The 19,811-nt window shown below is 41.8% G+C and overlaps 1 protein-coding gene across 1 annotated transcript in view; it reads left to right on the top strand.

Moving 5' to 3' along the window:
• Positions 1–19,811, top strand: part of LOC124595367 (Down syndrome cell adhesion molecule-like protein Dscam2) — a 266,443-nt gene that overhangs the window by 176,822 nt on the left and 69,810 nt on the right. The window contains exons 14-15 of the mRNA XM_047134085.1: positions 8,556–8,728; positions 9,752–9,872. Coding sequence (XP_046990041.1) covers positions 8,556–8,728; positions 9,752–9,872 — 294 coding nt within the window. The remainder of the gene's footprint in view (positions 1–8,555; positions 8,729–9,751; positions 9,873–19,811) is intronic.

Genomic DNA, 19,811 nt, shown 5'->3' with positions numbered 1-19,811 from the left:
TTAATGCATAGCTTTGTGTGAAATGGCTTTCTTTAGTAGCATAGCAGCAGAAATTAGATTGTACCCATTAACTTTCTGCATTAGTGTTAAATTACTTGTGATACAGAAAAAATTGGTTAAAGATGGATGTGGACTTTATCTGTTGTGTACAGATCCTGGGGAAATTGGTCACTGTCTGTAAGTCATTAGAAACTGTGTTGTTCTTGGCTGCTGTCCTGGAGTGTGGTTGCACAGGGCACTGGAGACGAATACTTTAGCACCTCTAGAACACATAGCACCTCCTGGGATCCCTGTTGCTACTGCACTTCCTGATTTTCATATCCCTGTTGATCAAAATTTGCTGATGGTGGTTGGCAAACAGTGGCAGGATCACAAATCTCTGGGCAGAAGGCAAAAGTGAGACTGACACAGTTCTCTGGTTTGGATATGAGTGAAAGGCTTAAACCAGAGGCTCAGACAGTTCTGTGACAATCTTGGATGTGGATATTTTGACCTCCACTATTAATTGGAGAAATGTAGGACCCCCAACCCTCCCCTCTTAATATGTCAGGTATGCACTACAAGAAGTAGCGTACATGTGGTATACGTCTCTCACGGGTCCAAAAAGATGCACTCTCAGTCCAGACAGGGTGACATTCATCATAGCAGATCAGAGAAAGAAAATGTTAATATAGTACTAGTTAACTACAGAAGCATCTATCAAAAGTCCTAAAGATGGTCTCACTTATAAACAGTAACAATACTTATATGGTGCTAGGCACAGAAAGCTGGCTGAAACTAGATTTCAACTGCAGTGTAAATCTTAACTCCAGCTGCTGGAATATACACTCCTGGAAATGGAAAAAAGAACACATTGACACCGGTGTGTCAGACCCACCATACTTGCTCCGGACACTGCGAGAGGGCTGTACAAGCAATGATCACACGCACGGCACAGCGGACACACCAGGAACCGCGGTGTTGGCCGTCGAATGGCGCTAGCTGCGCAGCATTTGTGCACCGCCGCCGTCAGTGTCAGTCAGTTTGCCGTGGCATACGGAGCTCCATCGCAGTCTTTAACACTGGTAGCATGCCGCGACAGCGTGGACGTGAACCGTATGTGCAGTTGACGGACTTTGAGCGAGGGCGTATAGTGGGCATGCGGGAGGCCGGGTGGACGTACCGCCGAATTGCTCAACACGTGGGGCGTGAGGTCTCCACAGTACATCGATGTTGTCGCCAGTGGTCAGCGGAAGGTGCACGTGCCCGTCGACCTGGGACCGGACCACAGCGACGCACGGATGCACGCCAAGACCGTAGGATCCTACGCAGTGCCGTAGGGGACCCCACCGCCACTTCCCAGCAAATTAGGGACACCGTTGCTCCTGGGGTATCGGCAAGGACCATTCGCAACCGTCTCCATGAAGCTGGGCTACGGTCCCGCACACCGTTAGGCCGTCTCCCTCCAGTGGTGTCGCGACAGGCGTGAATGGAGGGACGAATGGAGACGGGTCATCTTCAGTGATGAGAGTCGCTTCTGCCTTGGTGCCAATGATGGTCGTATGCGTGTTTGGCTCCGTGCAGGTGAGTGCCACAATCAGGACTGCGTACGACCGAGGCACACAGGGCCAACACCCGGCATCATGGTGTGGGGAGCGATCTCCTACACTGGCCGTACACCACTGGTGATCGTTGAGGGGACACTGAATAGTGCACGGTACATCCAAACCGTCATCGAACCCATCGTTCTACCATTCCTAGACCGGCAAGGGAACTTGCTGTTCCAACAGGACAATGCATGTCCGCATGTATCCCGTGCCACCCAACGTGCTCTAGAAGGTGTAAGTCAACTACCCTGGCCAGCAAGATCTCCAGATCTGTCCCCCATTGAGCATGTTTGGGACTGGATGAAGCGTCGTCTCACGCGGTCTGCACGTCCAGCACGAACGCTGGTCCAACTGAGGCGCCAGGTGGAAATGGCATGGCAAGCCGTTCCACACGACTACATCCAGCATCTCTACGATCGTCTCCATGGGAGAATAGCAGCCTGCATTGCTGCGAAAGGTGGATATACACTGTACTAGTGCCGACATTGTGCATGCTCTGTTGCCTGTGTCTATGTGCCTGTGGGTCTGTCAGTGTGATCATGTGATGTATCTGACCCCAGGAATGTGTCAATAAAGTTTCCCCTTCCTGGGACAATGAATTCACGGTGTTCTTATTTCAATTTCCAGGAGTGTATATTGCATAAATATGTTACCCACTGGTGGCAGATAATATCTAGTGAGATTAGTACAGATTCAGAATGTGAAATAATTTGGATGCAGATAGGAATCAAACTTGGTCATCAGATGCTTTTATAAAGCCCCTGCTTCAGCAGTAGCAGTGGGGGAACATTTGAGGGGAAACTTGGAGAATATTTTTATACATTTTCTGGTCAAGTTATAGTTTCACATGAAGATTTTAACTTACCAGCTGTAGACAGGTAGACTCAAGTGATTAGGGGGTGAAGTAGAGAAAGAGAATTGACTGAAACTGTTCCAAGTGCTTTATCCAAAAGTTAACTTTAGCATTTAATCAGAGAAGCAACTCATGGAAATAATATCTTAGACCTGTCAGTGACAAACAGACCTAAACTTTTGGCTCAGTTAGCAGAGAATAGGAAATCAGTTATCATAAGGCCATTAGAGCATCACGGAACACAGCCATATATAGGAATCCAAAGTTCTTCCTGGTTAACAAGAGTAACAAGACACAGATTTCAGATTCCCTAGCAGGCCAACAGAAAATTTGTTCTCCTGCACTGACAATATTGAGCACCAATGGACAGACTTCAAGAACATTGCACAATACACTTTAGGTAGGTTTGTGCTGAGCAAAATCGCGGTGAATTGAAAATATCCACCAGGTTTCATGTTAGAAACCAGCTACAAAATCAAAGAAAAATTCACTGCAAATTTAAACATCTCCAAAGCTTCAAGGACAAACAAAAATTGAATGAAACGGAAATTAGCATATGAAGAAGGGCCATGCGTGAAGTGTTCAACAAATTCAAAAGTAAAATTCTGTGTACCGACTTGACAGGAAATCCTAAGAAGTTGTGATCATATGTAAATTAGTAAGTGGACTGAAGCCATCTGTTCAGATGCACTATGACCATAATGACATCGAAACAGAGGATGACACAGAAAAATCTGTGATACTAAAATCTTGTTCCAAAACAGTTTCACAGAGAATATTGCACTTTATTTCTACATCTGCATCTATATCTATACTCTGCAAATCACTGTGAGTGCATGGCAGAGGATACAACCCACTGTACCAAATATTAGAGTTTTTTCTCTTTCCTTTCACATATGGAGGGCTGGAAGAATGACTGTTTCAGTGTTTCTGTGTGTGCAGTAATTATTCTAATCTTATCCTCATGATCCTTAGATGAGCAATATGCAGGGGATTGTAGTGTGTTAATAGAATCATCATTTAAAGCCAGTTCTTGAATATTTGTTAACAGACTTTCTTGGGATATTTTATGTTCATTTTCAAGAGTCTTCCAGTTCAGTTCCTTCAGTATCTCTGTGACACTCTCCCATGGATCAAACAAACCTGTGACCATTCATGCTGCCCTATCAGTCCTATTTGGTTTGGGTCCCACACAGTTGAGGAATATTCTAGAATGGGTCACACAAGCGACTTGTAAGCAATTTCCTTCCTAGACTGATTGCTCTTCCCCATTATTCTATCAATAAACTGAAGTCTACCACCTGCTTTACCCACAACTGAGCCTCTGTTATCATTCCATTTCATATCTCTACAAAATTTTATACCCTGGTATTTGTATAAATCAACTGATTTCAACTGTGACTCATTGATATTATAGGATACTTCATTTTGCATTTTTTGATGTGCACAGTTTTACATTTCTGAACATTTAAAGCAAGTCATCAATCTTTGCACCACTTTGAAATCTCATCAAGATCTGACTGAATATTTATGCAGCTTATTTCATATAGTACTTCATTACAGATAATTGCTTCATCTGCAAAAAGCCCAAGGTCACTATTAATATTGTCTGCAAGGTCATTAATATACAACACGAACAGCAAGGGTCCCAACAAACTTCCTTGGGGCACACCTGAAGTTATTTCAACATCAAAAGATGATTCTCCATGCAAGATAACATGCTGTTTCTTCTCTAGCAAAAAGTCCTTGATCCAGTCACAGATTTCACTTGATACCGTATATGATTATGCTTTTGACAACAAACAAAAGTGTGGTACTGAGTTGGAAATTAAGAGATAATGCATCTACCTGATTGCCTTGATCCAAAGCTTTCAGTATGTCAAGTGATAAAAGTGTGAGTTGGGTTTCACATGATTGATGTTTTCAGAATCTATGCTGGTTGGCATCAGAGAGGTCATTCTGTTCAAGATACCTCATTATGTTTGAGCTCAGACTATGTTCTAAGATTATACAACAAGTTGGTGTCAAGACTATTGGACGAAAGTTTTGTAATCACTTCTACTACCCTTATTGTAGGCGTATGTTACCTATGCTTTTTTTTTTTTTTTTTTTTTTTTTTTTTTTTTTTTTTTTTTTTTGTGGACACTTTCTGTTGTTTGAGGGATCTATGATAGATTACAATATTACAAACAGAAGAGGAGCTAACTCAGCTGCAGATTCATATACACTCCTGGAAATGGAAAAAAGAACACATTGACACCGGTGTGTCAGACCCACCATACTTGCTCCGGACACTGCGAGAGGGCTGTACAAGCAATGATCACACGCACGGCACAGCGGACACACCAGGAACCGCGGTGTTGGCCGTCAAATGGCGCTAGCTGCGCAGCATTTGTGCACCGCCGCCGTCAGTGTCAGCCAGTTTGCCGTGGCATACGGAGCTCCATCGCAGTCTTTAACACTGGTAGCATGCCACGACAGCGTGGACGTGAACCGTATGTCCAGTTGACGGACTTTGAGCGAGGGCGCATAGTGGGCATGCGGGAGGCCGGGTGGACGTACCGCCGAATTGCTCAACACGTGGGGCGTGAGGTCTCCACAGTACATCGATGTTGTCGCCAGTGGTCGGCGGAAGGTGCACGTGCCCGTCGACCTGGGACCGGACCGCAGCGACGCACGGATGCAAGCCAAGACCGGAGGATCCTACGCAGTGCCGTAGGGGACCGCACTGCCACTTCCCAGCAAATTAGGGACACTGTTGCTCCTGGGGTATCGGCGAGGACCATTCGCAACCGTCTCCATGAAGCTGGGCTACGGTCCCGCACACCGTTAGGCCGTCTTCCGCTCACGCCCCAACATCGTGCAGCCCGCCTCCAGTGGTGTCGCGACAGGCGTGAATGGAGGGACGAATGGAGACGTGTCGTCTTCAGCGATGAGAGTCGCTTCTGCCTTGGTGCCAATGATGGTCGTATGCGTGTTTGGCACCGTGCAGGTGAGCGCCACAATCAGGACTGCATACGACCGAGGCACACAGGGCCAACACCCGGCATCATGGTGTGGGGAGCGATCTCCTACACTGGCCGAACACCACTGGTGATCGTCGAGGGGACACTGAATAGTGCACGGTACATCCAAACCGTCATTGAACCCATCGTTCTACCATTCCTAGACCGGCAAGGGAACTTGCTGTTCCAACAGGACAATGCACGTCCGCACGTATCCCGTGCCACCCAACGTGCTGTAGAAGGTGTAAGTCAACTACCCTGGCCAGCATGATCTCCGGATCTGTCCCCCATTGAGCATGTTTGTGACTGGATGAAGCGTCGTCTCACGCGGTCTGCACATCCAGCACGAATGCTGGTCCAACTGAGGCGCCAGGTGGAAATGGCATGGCAAGCCGTTCCACACGACTACATCCAGCATCTCTACGATCGTCTCCATGGGAGAATAGCAGCCTGCATTGCTGCGAAAGGTGGATATACACTGTACTAGTGCCGACATTGTGCATGCTCTGTTGCCTGTGTCTATGTGCCTGTGGTTCTGTCAGTGTGATCATGTGATGTATCTGACCCCAGGAATGTGTCAATAAAGTTTCCCCTTCCTGGGACAATGAATTCACGGTGTTCTTATTTCAATTTCCAGGAGTGTAGAATCTGAAAGGGATTCCATTGTGCCATGGTGCTTTGTTCAGTTTTAATTATTTTGGCTGTTTCTCCACACCACTGACATTAATACTTATTTCTTTCATCTTTTCCGTGGCACAAGTATTAAATTGAGGCCAACATCCTGAGTTTTCCTTTGTAAAGAAACACTTAAAAATGGAGTAAGGCATTTCAGATTTTGCTTTGCTAGTCTCAATTTCAGTTCCTGTCTCATTCGCTAGGGACTGCACACTAACTTTGGTGCCACTAACAGCCTGGGTTTTCTGAAAGATCATTTGACAATATTCTGCCATAGTAGTCATTGAAGACTTCACACATTGCTCTCTTGACAACCAATCATCTTTCATTCAGCACCTATGTAGTCCTATACTTTGTTTAACACCTGTTATGCAGTAGTCTCTGTTTCTTTACAAGTTTCTTTACAATGACTATATACCATGGAGGATCCCTCCCATTATGAACTGTTCTACTGGCTACATATCTGTCCAGTGCATGGTCAACTATCCTCTGAAACTTGAGCTATAGTTACGCTACATGCTCCTGCCCCGTGCTGAAAGTTTCAAGTTCCTCACTGCGATATGACACTACTGCTTTTGTACCTAGTTTACTGAAAACATATATCTTGCTTTTTATTTTAATTGCTCTTTGATCTTTGTAAAGATTTTTGCCACAACTGTATCATGGCCACTGATACCATTTTTCATGTGAACACCCTCAAAGATGTCCGGTCTGTTTGTTGCCATTAGATCAAATATATTTCAATCATGAGTGGGGTTCCTCTTTTAAATTTTTGTAGGAATGAACAAAATGAAATATATCAAAAGAAATGACCAAGACACAGAAAAGCAGCTCAGATCACTAAACAAATGAAAGGAGACAGAACATAATAGTGTAACAGTTCAATTCTACACAGAGTATGTGAGTGACTTATCCCTTTTCCAGCAGCAATGTACTGTAGGTCTCCAAGGAACAAAGCATTCCTAATGATTGAAAAAAAGCACAGGTCATTCCCGTTTTGAAGGCGGGTTGTTGAACACATGTGCAAGGCTATAGGCCTACATCTCTGACCTTGGTCTGTTACAAAATTTTGAAACATGTTTTATGATCACAATTATGACATTTCTAGAAACCGAAATTTTCCTCTGTAGAAATCAGCATAGGTAAAAAAAGTTCCTTATCATCATCTAATGATCCAAATATGACCATATGGAACTCAGATAAACTGTGTAACTGGGTTGAAGAGTTTCTTGCAAACATAACACAGCTTGTCATTCTGAATGGAGAGAAGTATTCAGACATAGAAATAACTTTGGGCATACCCCAAGGGATATATATAAAATTAGAGAGATTTGAGCCCACATGCAAACTTATCAGCAATCATTCTTTCCACAAACCTTACACAACCATAAGGTGGATTAGAGGTGTAGGTGTAGATGTAGATGTAGTGCTGTACTGCTCAGTGTCCATGCTTAGCCAGTAGCTTGTATTTACACTTTTATGGAAGAGTTTAATTAGTGTTGTCATTGTCTGAAAGATGCCAGGGTTCATGTAATATTTATTTAATTCATACAGTTTGCTGCAGTTTTAGTAATCTGGCTTTGTACTGCCTGTGGGACCACTGTCATATTCTTTGATTTCTTCCTGAAGTGTACTTTATTGTTTCCTGAATCAGTCTTTCACTATGCAGTGGAGTGTCAGTGTTTTGAAACTTTCTAATACTTTAAAACTATGTGCCAGCTTGTGACTTGAAACCAGAAACTTGCCTTTCATGTGAAATGCTCTTACCAACTAGGCTAGACAAGCATAAATCATTACTTGTTCTCACGGGTATACTTCTGCCAGTGCATTTCCTGCTGTTTCAAAACAATGCACATTCCACTACAGAGTGAAAAAGCCATTCTGAAAACAATACCCTAGGCTGTGGCTAAGCCATTTCTCTGTAGTATCCTTCCTTCCAGAAGTGCTAGTCCCATCAAGTATGCAGGACAGCTTCTGTGAAATTTGCAAGCTAGGAAAGAGATTAATGGTGAAAGTAAAATGTTGAGGGCTTTTACTACTTGAGCCATCCGACTATGAATTTGATAACCTTTGTTCTGTGTTTTATAGCTTTTTGATGCCTCCAAGCAGTAAAGCACAGTTGAGGATGGCATAAAACATTCATCTAATCAACACGAAAACACTAGAAACTCCAGTCTGATTTACTATTATTTCCACCATTTATCCCAATTTGTACTTACTATATGGCAAAGAGGAAAAATGAAAACCTGCTGTTAATAATCGTAAAAATTAATATTTTTAAACTTTAATAAATTCTTCCAATGATTATTTTGTAACTATAATATACGAATTAAAATTTGGAAATATGTTATCTCTTTCTGCCAATAGAAAGCTGCTGCTCTATTAGTTATGTAGATAAGTATAACAGATTTGTTTGTTTTCATTTCGTTCATACAGCACCAATAGCTCCAAGCAAAAGTCATTTGATCAGGGTCAACTCTACATCCATATCATTGAATGTTGGATCATGGGGGACAGGTGGCTGCCCTATTACTACTCTAGTTGTTGAATACAAGCCAAGGCAGCAACATGAGTGGACATTGGTCTCTAACAACCTGAAATACCAGCAGGTACACTATAGCTTTTTTTCTATTTATTCTCACAATATTTTTGTTAAACAACTTCTGTAGCTTATTACAAAGATCCATTAACTATTGTTTCTCTCTCGCTCTCTCTCTCTCTCTCTCTCTCTCTCTCTCTCTCTCTTTCTCCCCCCCCCCCCCCCCTCCCCCCCGGTCCCCCCCCCCCTCCCCTCTCTCTCTCTAACTTTTCTTCCATCCTCGCATCCCAACACCACCACAATAAAAGCCAACAGTTGGTATGTGCTCTTAATTGAGTAATTTCCTTTATTCACATAGACTTGTACTAATTTTTCCATAGCACTGTCTTCCTGCTACAGCTCATTGCTTTGCATTCCGATGTAGGTGTGTATTTATATTACAATTATCTGGAATTATTATTCCTGAAAGTATAATTCTCTGTAGTTATTCAAGAAAAGTAGTCTCTGGGTACTGCTGTAGCTTTGTAACGTACAAATTGAGAATAGGCTCATTAATCAACTTACTCTTTGTATGTCATTAGTTTTCTGATATATTTACTCAAAACAATGTTTCCTTAATCTTCTGGAATGTGTATAAGAAGTATGGTTCCCTTAATTTCCAGCCCTTTTGTTTTCTAAGTGTCGATCCAGAACCATTTTTCTGTTGTTCTACAAATTTCCTCCTACCTGTTATGATTTACATCAATTTATACGTGATGGTTTCCTGTAGATTCATGCCTTGTTTTAAATGGCAGAGGTGTGTGGAAATCATAGTGCATGTGACTAGTCATTAATTCGAATGAGACATTATGAGCCATTTTCTTGTTACATTCTTAAACAGTGAGGTTCTTTCCACAGGATAGAGAGTATCAGTGTTGACTGGATGACTATGATAAGTACTAGCTTAGTGTTGTGTTGTGTTGGCATTGCCACAAATGATTATGGAACCTGTAGTTAAGTTCAGCTGAGATTTTTTTCTGTATGCTATATTCTGCAAAAGATTCAAACCATGCACATAAAAATTAAGTGTTGTGTTCTACACATTTCTTTCTAGATTGACTTCCCTGTGCTTGACCTCAGCCCTGAGACGTGGTACACACTTAGAATGACAGCACATAACAGTGCTGGATCCACTGTATCCACTTACGATTTTATCACTCTTACTAATTCAGGTGGTGAGTTTGAGTTTTTATTCTATTTCTATATTACATATTGATACATCTCTACAAGCTCTGTTTTCAGAGCTAACGCATCTTTCAAAATTACTTCAGGTAAACAAGTTTTCTCCAAACAATAATTTCTCTTTAATAATTCAGTGTGTGTTATAACTATAAATATGTCTTGCACATTCTACAGCAAGGAGATATTTACCTCTTGCTCTTTCTTTGTTTTTTTAAATGTACTATATCATTCTCTTTATCCAACTTATTAGTACGAAAAAGTTACATTAACACTTAAAATTATAAAAGATTATTGCAGCAGTTTACTGCAGCTATGTCCTCTCAAAAAGGATACTGTATTTTAGGATTAAAGGAGACTACTCATTAAAAAGCAGAGGTGTTGAGTTGTCAATAGGCACACATGAAAGAAAGAAAACTTAATAATTTTAGAGCTACCCTTTGACAAGCTAGTGTAAAATACACAAACATACACAATACATACACTTTCATACACATGGATAATCTCTATGTGTGTGTGTTTGTGTATTTTGCTCTAGCTCATCATAGGATACTCAAAAAGGTAGCAAATTTTCCTTCTTTTCGGTCTGCCTTTGGCATTTCATTGAGTGGTGCATTTTAATCCTTAAGTATTTACACTCCGCAAAAACTTTCCTTCAACAAAAGATGGTTTATATGATACTTGTACATTTACACACACACACACACACACACACACACACACACACACACACACACACACACACAGTGCAGAGAGAGAGAGAGAGAGAGAGAGAGAGAGATTCCACAATCATCAGTAATCTGCATTTCTCTTCTCCTCATAGCCCCATATCACTTTCATAAGTACTTCATCTGGCAATTGATAACACTAACCTGCAGTAACCTGTGGGCACATGAATGAATACATGTGGTCGGGCAGCTGGTTTTAATTTTGTTTACCAGAGATAACAGAAAAAGTATTAGCGCTCTATTTCATCCAATGTTTACACCCTGCACTTGAGAATACATTCATCATCTGCCTGAATGGTGTGCTTTCGGAAAGCAGCATACAACACCTAGAGTGGATTTCACCATCAGCATGTATCAACATCTACTATGACCCATCAGCCCTGGCTAATATTTTCTTTGGGTTGAGTATGCAGTGGTCATGCTCTTGTACCCATGCTAATATTTGCTCCTTGCAGCATGCAGTGGATGGAAATACGCATGTGGGGCAGTGGCTCCTGAGATACGAGGGCGGTTCAGAAAGTAACCTCCGATTGGTCACAGTGCGGGTTGTGGGGGGAGTAGCGACGCCATCTGTGCGTTCACGCACTCAACAGGTCAGTCGGCATCAAGCCGTGGTCGAGTGAACGTCGTACCTGCGCTAGTTTAGTTTTTGTGGCAGTTTGAAATGTGTGCTGCAATAGAAAACCCCACCAAATGTGAAGTGCGTGCTGTCATAAGGTTTTTTACAGCCAAAGGATATTCTGCAGCAGCTATTCATCGTGAGCTTTGTGCCGTGTACGGACCAAGAGTTATGAGTGAAGGAGTTGTCCGTGAATGGGTACGTTTATTTAAAAGTGGACGAGAAAACGTTCATGATGAAGAGAGGAGTGGTAGACCATCATTGGTGACTGATGAACTCGTTCAGACAGTTGATGCAAAAGTTCGTGAAAATCGACGTTTCTCAATGTCGGAGTTGTCTACTGGTTTTCCACAGATTTCTAAGACTCTCTTGTACGAGATAGTGACAGCAAGATTGGGTTACCGTAAGTTCTGTGCACGATGGGTGCCCAAAATTCTTACCGACCACCACAAAACTCAAAGAATGGCCTCTGCATTAGACTTTCTGTCACGTTATGAGGACGAAGGAGAACCATTGTTAAACAGAATCGTGACCGGTGACGAAACCTGGATTAAGTACGTGAACCCTGACACAAAAGAACAATCAAAGATGTGGGCACATTCAAATTCGCCTACCAAACCAAGAAAAGCCTCGCAAGATTTTTCTGCCAGAAAACTGATGGCAATGGTGTTTTGGGATGCCAAAGGGGTGTTGTTGGTTGAATTCATGGAACGTGGTACGACCATTAATCAAGACGTGTACTGTGAAACAATAAAAAAGTTAAGACGGGCTATACAGAACAAACGCCGTGGTATGCTGACTTCCGGTACCGTTTTTTTGGACGATAACGCCCGTCCTCACTCTGCTCGCAGAACAACGGCCCTTCTTGAGTCCTTCAAGTGGGACATTATCAACCATCCACCTTACAGCCCAGACCTGGCGCCAAGTGATTATCACCTCTTCATGCATTTGAAGAAATGGCTCGGGTCACAGCGGTTTGATGACGACGAAGAGCTCAAAGATGCGGTCACAGGCTGGCTCCAGGCACAAGCGGGTGATTTTTATGCAGAAGGAATTTCAAAGCTTGTGAAGAGATACGATAAGTGCCTCAATCGCTATGGAGACTACGTAGAAAAATAGTGCAAAGATGTAGTTGTAAGATGTATATATTAAAATATTTTTATTTAACTTGGTGTATTTTTTTAAATCAACTGGAGGTTACTTTCTGAACGGCCCTCGTACATAGCAAGGAGACAAATCAGGATGGCATGGCTGCTCATCAGCATTTTTCGCAGCATTGGGATGAGAGTGATTTGCTGTACTGTGTCTCATCTATACACTGTTGTAAACTGTGATAGTTGTTAGTGGTCCCTGCCATTATGGCAATTGACTCTGGCACTGAAGCTTTTCTCTAAATCAAGATGATAAAGGAGTCACAGTAAACAGCACTGATTTTCACTGTATGATAATGACAATGTATAATACCATCTATGATTACCAGAGAAACAAACAAACAAAACATTTTAATTGGTTATCACAATGCCCCCACTTCAATTAAATGTTTAACACTTCCACTATATTTTGTCTATAAGATAGTCAGTACCATCAACAGAAAGTAGCTCTCCTAGTTTATTGAAGCTGTTTCTAGTGAGTGGCTTGGTGAGAATATCTCCTTGCTCATTTCCAGAGCTGACATTTTCCAGGTTAAAGATGCCCAAGATGAATGTTTCTCATATAAAGTTATACTTCGTAGCTATTTGTTTTGTTTACTTGTGATGTTAAGTCTTTATGATCAACCAAATGATATTTTGACAGTCCATATATATGGTGGTAGTTATTTCTTTTAGACTCATAATATTTTGCAAAATTGACTAGATCCACATGATTTGCTTTATAACTTGACAGGAAGGTAGACAGGTAGATATTCTGCTTAAACTGTTGACAAGGCCCCCACACTCTGCCTCTGAAAGTTCCAAGCTGTGATGGTTTTACCAAGTTTAACAACAAAACTTGTGGTTGAGTTTTCTGTAGGATGGTGGAGGGGGGGGGGGGGGGGGGAGAGGTTCTGATTATATCCGTGGCTTTCAATATGTCTCATAAGCCCCACTAGTCACACTAAATAGCTAGCACCTGAGGGAGCTCATCATTCACTTGCTGGGTTCAGGCTTGGTGACCTCAGTTTCCTGGGCCGGAGATTGGTAAGCACATCCAGTCCTCTGTAGCCATAAGCTCTGTACATGCTTCAGTAACCCTGTCATGGGTGTGATGGTGGAACATTGTGTGTCAGAGGAAATGGGGATCTTCGTTTCATTGTCTGGCTCATGAGGACGATACAAACCTCTATTAAAAGAACATCAGTCTTAGGGCTCGTTGCACACCAATAAAATGCATTGATGTTGAGACAGAACAGTGATTAGTGTGTGACCTCTAGGAAACCTACCACATCCAAGTTTTAAAAGGCTTACATAGTCAAGCAAGCCTCTGTCTGAGTGGACAAATGATTCCCTAGTGACTTGTGGGATCAAAACTGCTCACAATAACAGTAAATTCAAACTCCCAGTGGAAGATGTTGGTCACTGGAGGGTTTGCCTGCCCACTCCACAATGAGACCTCGTGTGGACAGCCTATGTGATACATCTGTTTCAATTCATAATAATCTATTCATTGTTACAAAGAAGGAAGAGAGCACATTTGAGAGAATATCCCCAATTCTATACACAGAAGAGAGTGGAGGGAATAGCTAGAGCTCCAAAGTCTATTAAAAGGTTATGGAATGGTGTCCTGCTAATAGAGAAAATGATGTCCAGTCAAGTACCTAATTTTCTGCAAAGCAAAAGACTTGGAGAGTTTCCCATAGTTGTTCAAATGCACAACACGCTCAATTACAGCAGAGATGTTGTATCAAGTAGTTTCTTTATGTATCTAGACCCTAATGAACTTGTAGTATAATGCCAAAGTGGAGATATAATCAAGGTGCGAAATGTATTGAAATGAGTGAATGGTGAATTAGGCTAAACATCTACCTAGATGCTCACCTTTAATTCCCCTACATTACCTGAATACATAATACTGGATTTTTGTGTGGTAGAGTACACTTTTATGTCCCCTATTCTATGCATTGCTTTCAATGCCAGAGGTTTGGGTACACAGTTCCAGCGTACAAAGGGAAGCCAACCCATGGAAGATGTGGTTTAGATGCTCATGATCCAGGCTTGCCATTCACTTGTGTTAATTGCACTGGTGCACATCTAGTCTTTTCAAAGGAATGTGCTCTTTATGTATAAGGACATACGATTCAGGAGCTTCAGGACACAAGGTGGTTGCTGTACGTAAAGCCAAAAAAGGTTTTCAAGCCTATCCAACCTCCGACATTTTCAACCTCATTCTCTACCATTGTCAAGCAAACAACTATCAAGTCTAATGCCTCAAAACAAACAGCCAGTGCAGATTTTAGAATGTCTACCATCATATAGCAGCTAGTAACCAAGTCTGCTGCCTTGACACAAACTCACAGTGCAGATGCTAACTCATCCTCTTGTGCTTGTAACTGCACCTGCCAAGGCACTGCTGCAGTTATTAACTTGCATATTCACCAGTTTTGAGATCTAAGGGGAAGAAGGTGTCTTGTGGTGAAGTCTGGTAACAAAATGTGTCTGTCTACTTCTTTGCCACCCTCTCCAAAGAGAGGAAAACCATTGTGTGGGAAGGCCAGCCTAAAAAGCATGACATCAAGCCCTCTAATCATAGTGGTACAGTAACTTCTCATGGTGAGGACTGTGCGATGGTGGTAGATATATCTTTGGGTGATCCACTGAGCCTTACTCATACAAGAACAGCCCCTGTGCATCTGCTTTCAGGAGATGTATTTTAAAGCATAGGACAATTCTGTGTTGCCAGGATTTAAACATCATAAGAAGGATGACCCAAGTGTTGACTGCGCAAAGGGTGATGTAGCTGTGTCCACGACCAAAATACACCACTACTCACCCGTTACTCTCATACTCACCCATTACTCTCACGAGTGAGTTACAAGAAGCTGCAGTGGCTGTGTATGCACCATCTCACCTTATATTATGCCATGTGTACATCCCACAGCACTTACAGATCTCATGTGACAACTGCACCACCCATTCTGTTACTTGGTGACATCAATGTACCCTATGTGCTCTGGGGATCTTCTGCCATCTGCCCCAAGAATTGGACAATTGAGTAGCTACCAATATCAGAGGATGTATGTGTACTGAACACTGGGGAAATGGCACACTTCCAAACAGATACTGGCTCATTCCCCACAATGGACCTCTCCCTATGCTCTCCTGCCCTTACAGATATCGGTTTGTAGAAGTGACTAGTGACCTCTTCCCCATGTGGCTTCACCTAGCTGTGACTACAACACCTGTCTGGAGGCAACTTAAGTGTCTGTTCTGCAAGGTGAATTGGTCACTATACAGTCAACTGGCCTTATTCCAACACTGAGCAGCACCCAGGACCAGCCTACAGGAATACAATCCCTTGGTGGAACCAGGAATGTTGTTTAGCAGTTGTGGACAGGCGTGGTGCACTATGTTGGTTTAGGAACAGACCAGGTGGAGAGAATCTTGCAGTCTTTTGGCAGGTGAGGGCAGAAGCTAATCGAATCATCAAAGAAAGTGAACAGAGTGTGTGGAGAGAATTTTTAATGCCCAGCGTCCTTTAATCATCCCACACCAGTAATGAAGTTATGGGAGTCAATTCAGAAGATATCAGGGAATATAGATCCAGGCCCAATATCTGCCATATTAAACAATACTGTCCTCCAATCAACACCTAGGGAAATAGTGCAGATGTTGGCAAAACGTGTTTGTGATTTGGCTTTCACCTATTACACCAAGCCTCAAGTTTACCAAGACAGGGAACACATGGAGAAACAGTGACTATGCTTTTCATTTGGCAACTTGGAGCCAGATAACTGCCATTTTTCTATGTGAGAACTACAGTCAATACTAACCACTACACTTGACACTGCTCCAGGACCGATAGGATTCAATATGACACATTATGATATCTAAGAATGGAGACAATAGAAATCCTCCTATGCCTTTTCAATAAAATATGAGCTGAAGGACATTATCTGGATTCATAGCAGGAGACGATTCTGATATCACTTCTAAAGCTAGAGAAGGACAGGTTATCTCCATACCCCTACAGGAGTGTTGAATTCACTACTTGCATGGGAAAAACCCATGAGCAGATGAAAAACCAATGCCTGCTGTGGACTCTCCCATCCCATTGCCCATTACTAACTGCTGTGCAAAGCCTTGTGAGCCACCTCTTATCATCCAATGAGAATTCCTCCTGGTGCAACATGTATACAAAGTGCAGTCCATCTCCAACCATCCTCTTGCCGAGTTGACGTTGAACAACCAAAAAATTACTGGTTTACCGGTCACTGGGCTGCTACGCCTTTTATCATCTGTGCAAAGAAATATCTTGAGTAACTTGGTGTACCAGACATACCAATTCTTAAATAGGGATGGAGCAACCCCCTCCCATTCCTTCCCCCCTTGATGACTGATAGGCCCATTCTTAACTTGGTCATGATGGAGTACAAGTTTACCATTTCATATTTAGTTTTAAAATCAGTTTTTAACAGCATTTTATCAGGGTATCCAGAACACATGCCAGATTTTACTGATGGATCAAAGCATGGGGACAATGTTGGGTGTTGTGCTATCTTCTCATATTTTGTCATTAAACTCCACCCACCACGCCACTTTTCATTGTACTGTGTACAGCTGTGATTGATCAAGAAGGCACTGGAGCAAATGTGCTTCTTGGTGGAGAGAAATTTCTTGTCAGCACAGGCTGTCTCAGTACTCTGCAGGCTATTCAGCAAGTTTTACCAGCAGATATGCTATCTCAGATGGCCCAGCACACTATTAGCCTCCTACACAAGCATAAGAAAAAGGTGGACTACTGCTGGGCTCCTAGACGAATGGGAATTGAGGGGAGTGAGTAAGCTGACAGAACAATGAAAGCAGCCTTACAGGAAAATATCACACTTCAACTTCTTGTCCTCATACAGGCTGTTATGTCATGGGTGACAAAGCAAGTGTTGGCTGAGTGGGAATGGCAGTGGGTTGATGTGGGTAACAACAAGATGCCAGGTGGTCATAATGACTATTCACGCATAGGACACATCCTTTAGAACACCATGAAGGGGTGAAGTGATCCTCACTTGCTTTCATATCAGCCACTGCCCACTTATGCATGCATTTTTCTTTCAGCAAGAAGACCCATCATAATACAGTGTTTGCAGTGTCATAATCATGGTGGACCATGTTTTACCATCTTGTGTGTTACATGCTGATAAAAGGGAAGCCTTTAATCTACCAAGGGACTTACCCTCCTATTTAGATGATGTTGAAACAGTTGCATGACAGTTATTGGCATTTTGTGTGACATCAGGTCTCTTGTCCAGTTTAATTGAACAGAGGTTTTATGCGTGTTTTAGTGCCTGGCTCATCTTTTTAGTTCCATGATCAACCAACCATCTTACTGACTTCCAGTGTTTTATTACTTTTTTAACATGTGACGGTGGTGTGGCTAGATCTACTGATCTACTGGAACTTGTATGTGACATTTTCTATAGCCATGGCTATCATCATGTGGCCTCTGCATTCCGCTGTAACAAGACGAATTTTTGAATGAGAACATCTCCTGTGTAGTCTCTGCCTCTAAAACCAGACAAACATTATGTGAATAGTATTAGCCATAAAAGATTGTCCCTGTTAGGAGCCTTAAGATTATTTTCACAGCATTGTGATGCAACTTTCCTCATTTTTCATCGTGGTGACTGGCACTGTGCATTGCAAAAGTAATGTCAGTTCTAGTTGCCATTGATAGATAGTGCGAGCTTCCAACATCTTGACAGTATGGAGCATAGCTAATTTTTGAACTGATAGGGGAATGGTCCAATCTGACATGTCAAAACCCACCCTGAAATTTATTATGCAGGAAGAAAACAATGAATGAAATTTTAACTGTTAAGACATACTGAAAGTATTTTTTTTTTTTTTAATTGTTGAAATCACTCATTTTTATCACATGAAGAACCACTTATGACAGCAATTTGCACAGCCATTCCTGCCTAGCATGTGATCAGCCATGACAAGAGAGCATTGTACTGCTAGTACAAATATCTGGAGTGACACGCAAATTTGAAGCACTAAATGATACAAAAAATGACACATATGATTAAGATTTTATGTGTTGCATATGTAATTCTTACAAAGGTGACTAGCAGAGTAAAATAAATCAAGGGAGTGTTTGATGTTACATTACAGATGACTTCCATAAATCATGCCTTTAATTTACTGAAATGAAATATTTCTTACTCGTACATCATTTTATAACAATTCATTTGGTACAGTTCTTATGTTAATTTTTGATAATGTATATTTCAGTAACAATGAATTCCTTGTTTATTCCTCATTGTTGTCACAAGAAAGTTAAGTGTCATGATGAAAACAAACATTTTCTTTACACCAGGCAGACCTGCTGAGTGAAAATCAATACCTTCAGGCATGTCAGAGTAATTACTGGTTTTATTTATGCAGAATTACAGTGTAGTAAGAAATGGTTCTGGCCATTGCTCTGCTTTTTGTGCTGTATACCAGATGAACTTAAAGAAATTTGTAAAATGTGCTAATTCAAACTAATAATGGACAAAAGACTGCACTTGAAGACCTGAAACCTCAAATGGCACATAGTTATCAGAAATTATACTGTCCGACAGTTTCCTTAAAAATATTTTCCGCAGTCAAAAAAAAATTATTTATTGAGAGTCACATTGGTTGTTCTGTATGGAATCTGAAAAGTCAACAGTCTTTTTGTTGTCCTTCTGGAAAACAGACTTATCATTATGTCCAGACCAAGAGTGCAACAAAAGGAATGAATTAATTTCTGCAATAGGTTGGAAATCATTTTGAATGAAATGTTAAAAACCATTCTTTCCTATTTTTCCAAATTCTGATAGGTCAGTTATAAGATTTTTGCCATTAAACAGTCCTTTTTAGTTTTGGTCCTAAATGCCTTGAAATCCATGAAGACAGACATAAAGCTGCAGAAACAGTGATCCACTCATAGTTATCACTGTCATTGTTGTATACGAATGTGTCATAGCATTAATCAGTTGCACAACAGTCTGCCTTCTTTGATCGTGAAATGATAAAGTGTGGTTTCCTCACAATTCTTTCACAAAACGTGATTGATGGGCATAAAACAGCAGGTGTGGGGTCAGAAGCTAGCTTCTTCTTCATGTCAGACATGAATTAATGGCATCTCCTCTACACCTTTATTTGCAGTAAACAGTGTCGTCTTGTGACTTCCTATACTGTACGCTGTATGATTTCTTGAATCTGCTCAGACAGGTCAAAGAGGGCTTGAAATCAACAATGTGTATCTCATCTGCAATTTGGGAGGCTTAGTCTTGTAGATCTCCATTGGTAACAGTTTGTAGGTAGTGAGGAGCTGGCATGGTAATTGTGATGATAAATGATCACTCACACTCCTGTCATTTACTATGCATACTTTTATTCTCACAGCTTATACACAATGCATTTACCATA

The sequence above is a fragment of the Schistocerca americana genome, chromosome 2 (assembly GCF_021461395.2).
Source record: "Schistocerca americana isolate TAMUIC-IGC-003095 chromosome 2, iqSchAmer2.1, whole genome shotgun sequence".
Classification (NCBI taxonomy): Eukaryota; Metazoa; Arthropoda; class Insecta; order Orthoptera; family Acrididae; genus Schistocerca; species Schistocerca americana.
Note: the sequence above shows the minus strand (reverse complement) of the source record. Positions and strands in the feature narration are given on the sequence as shown.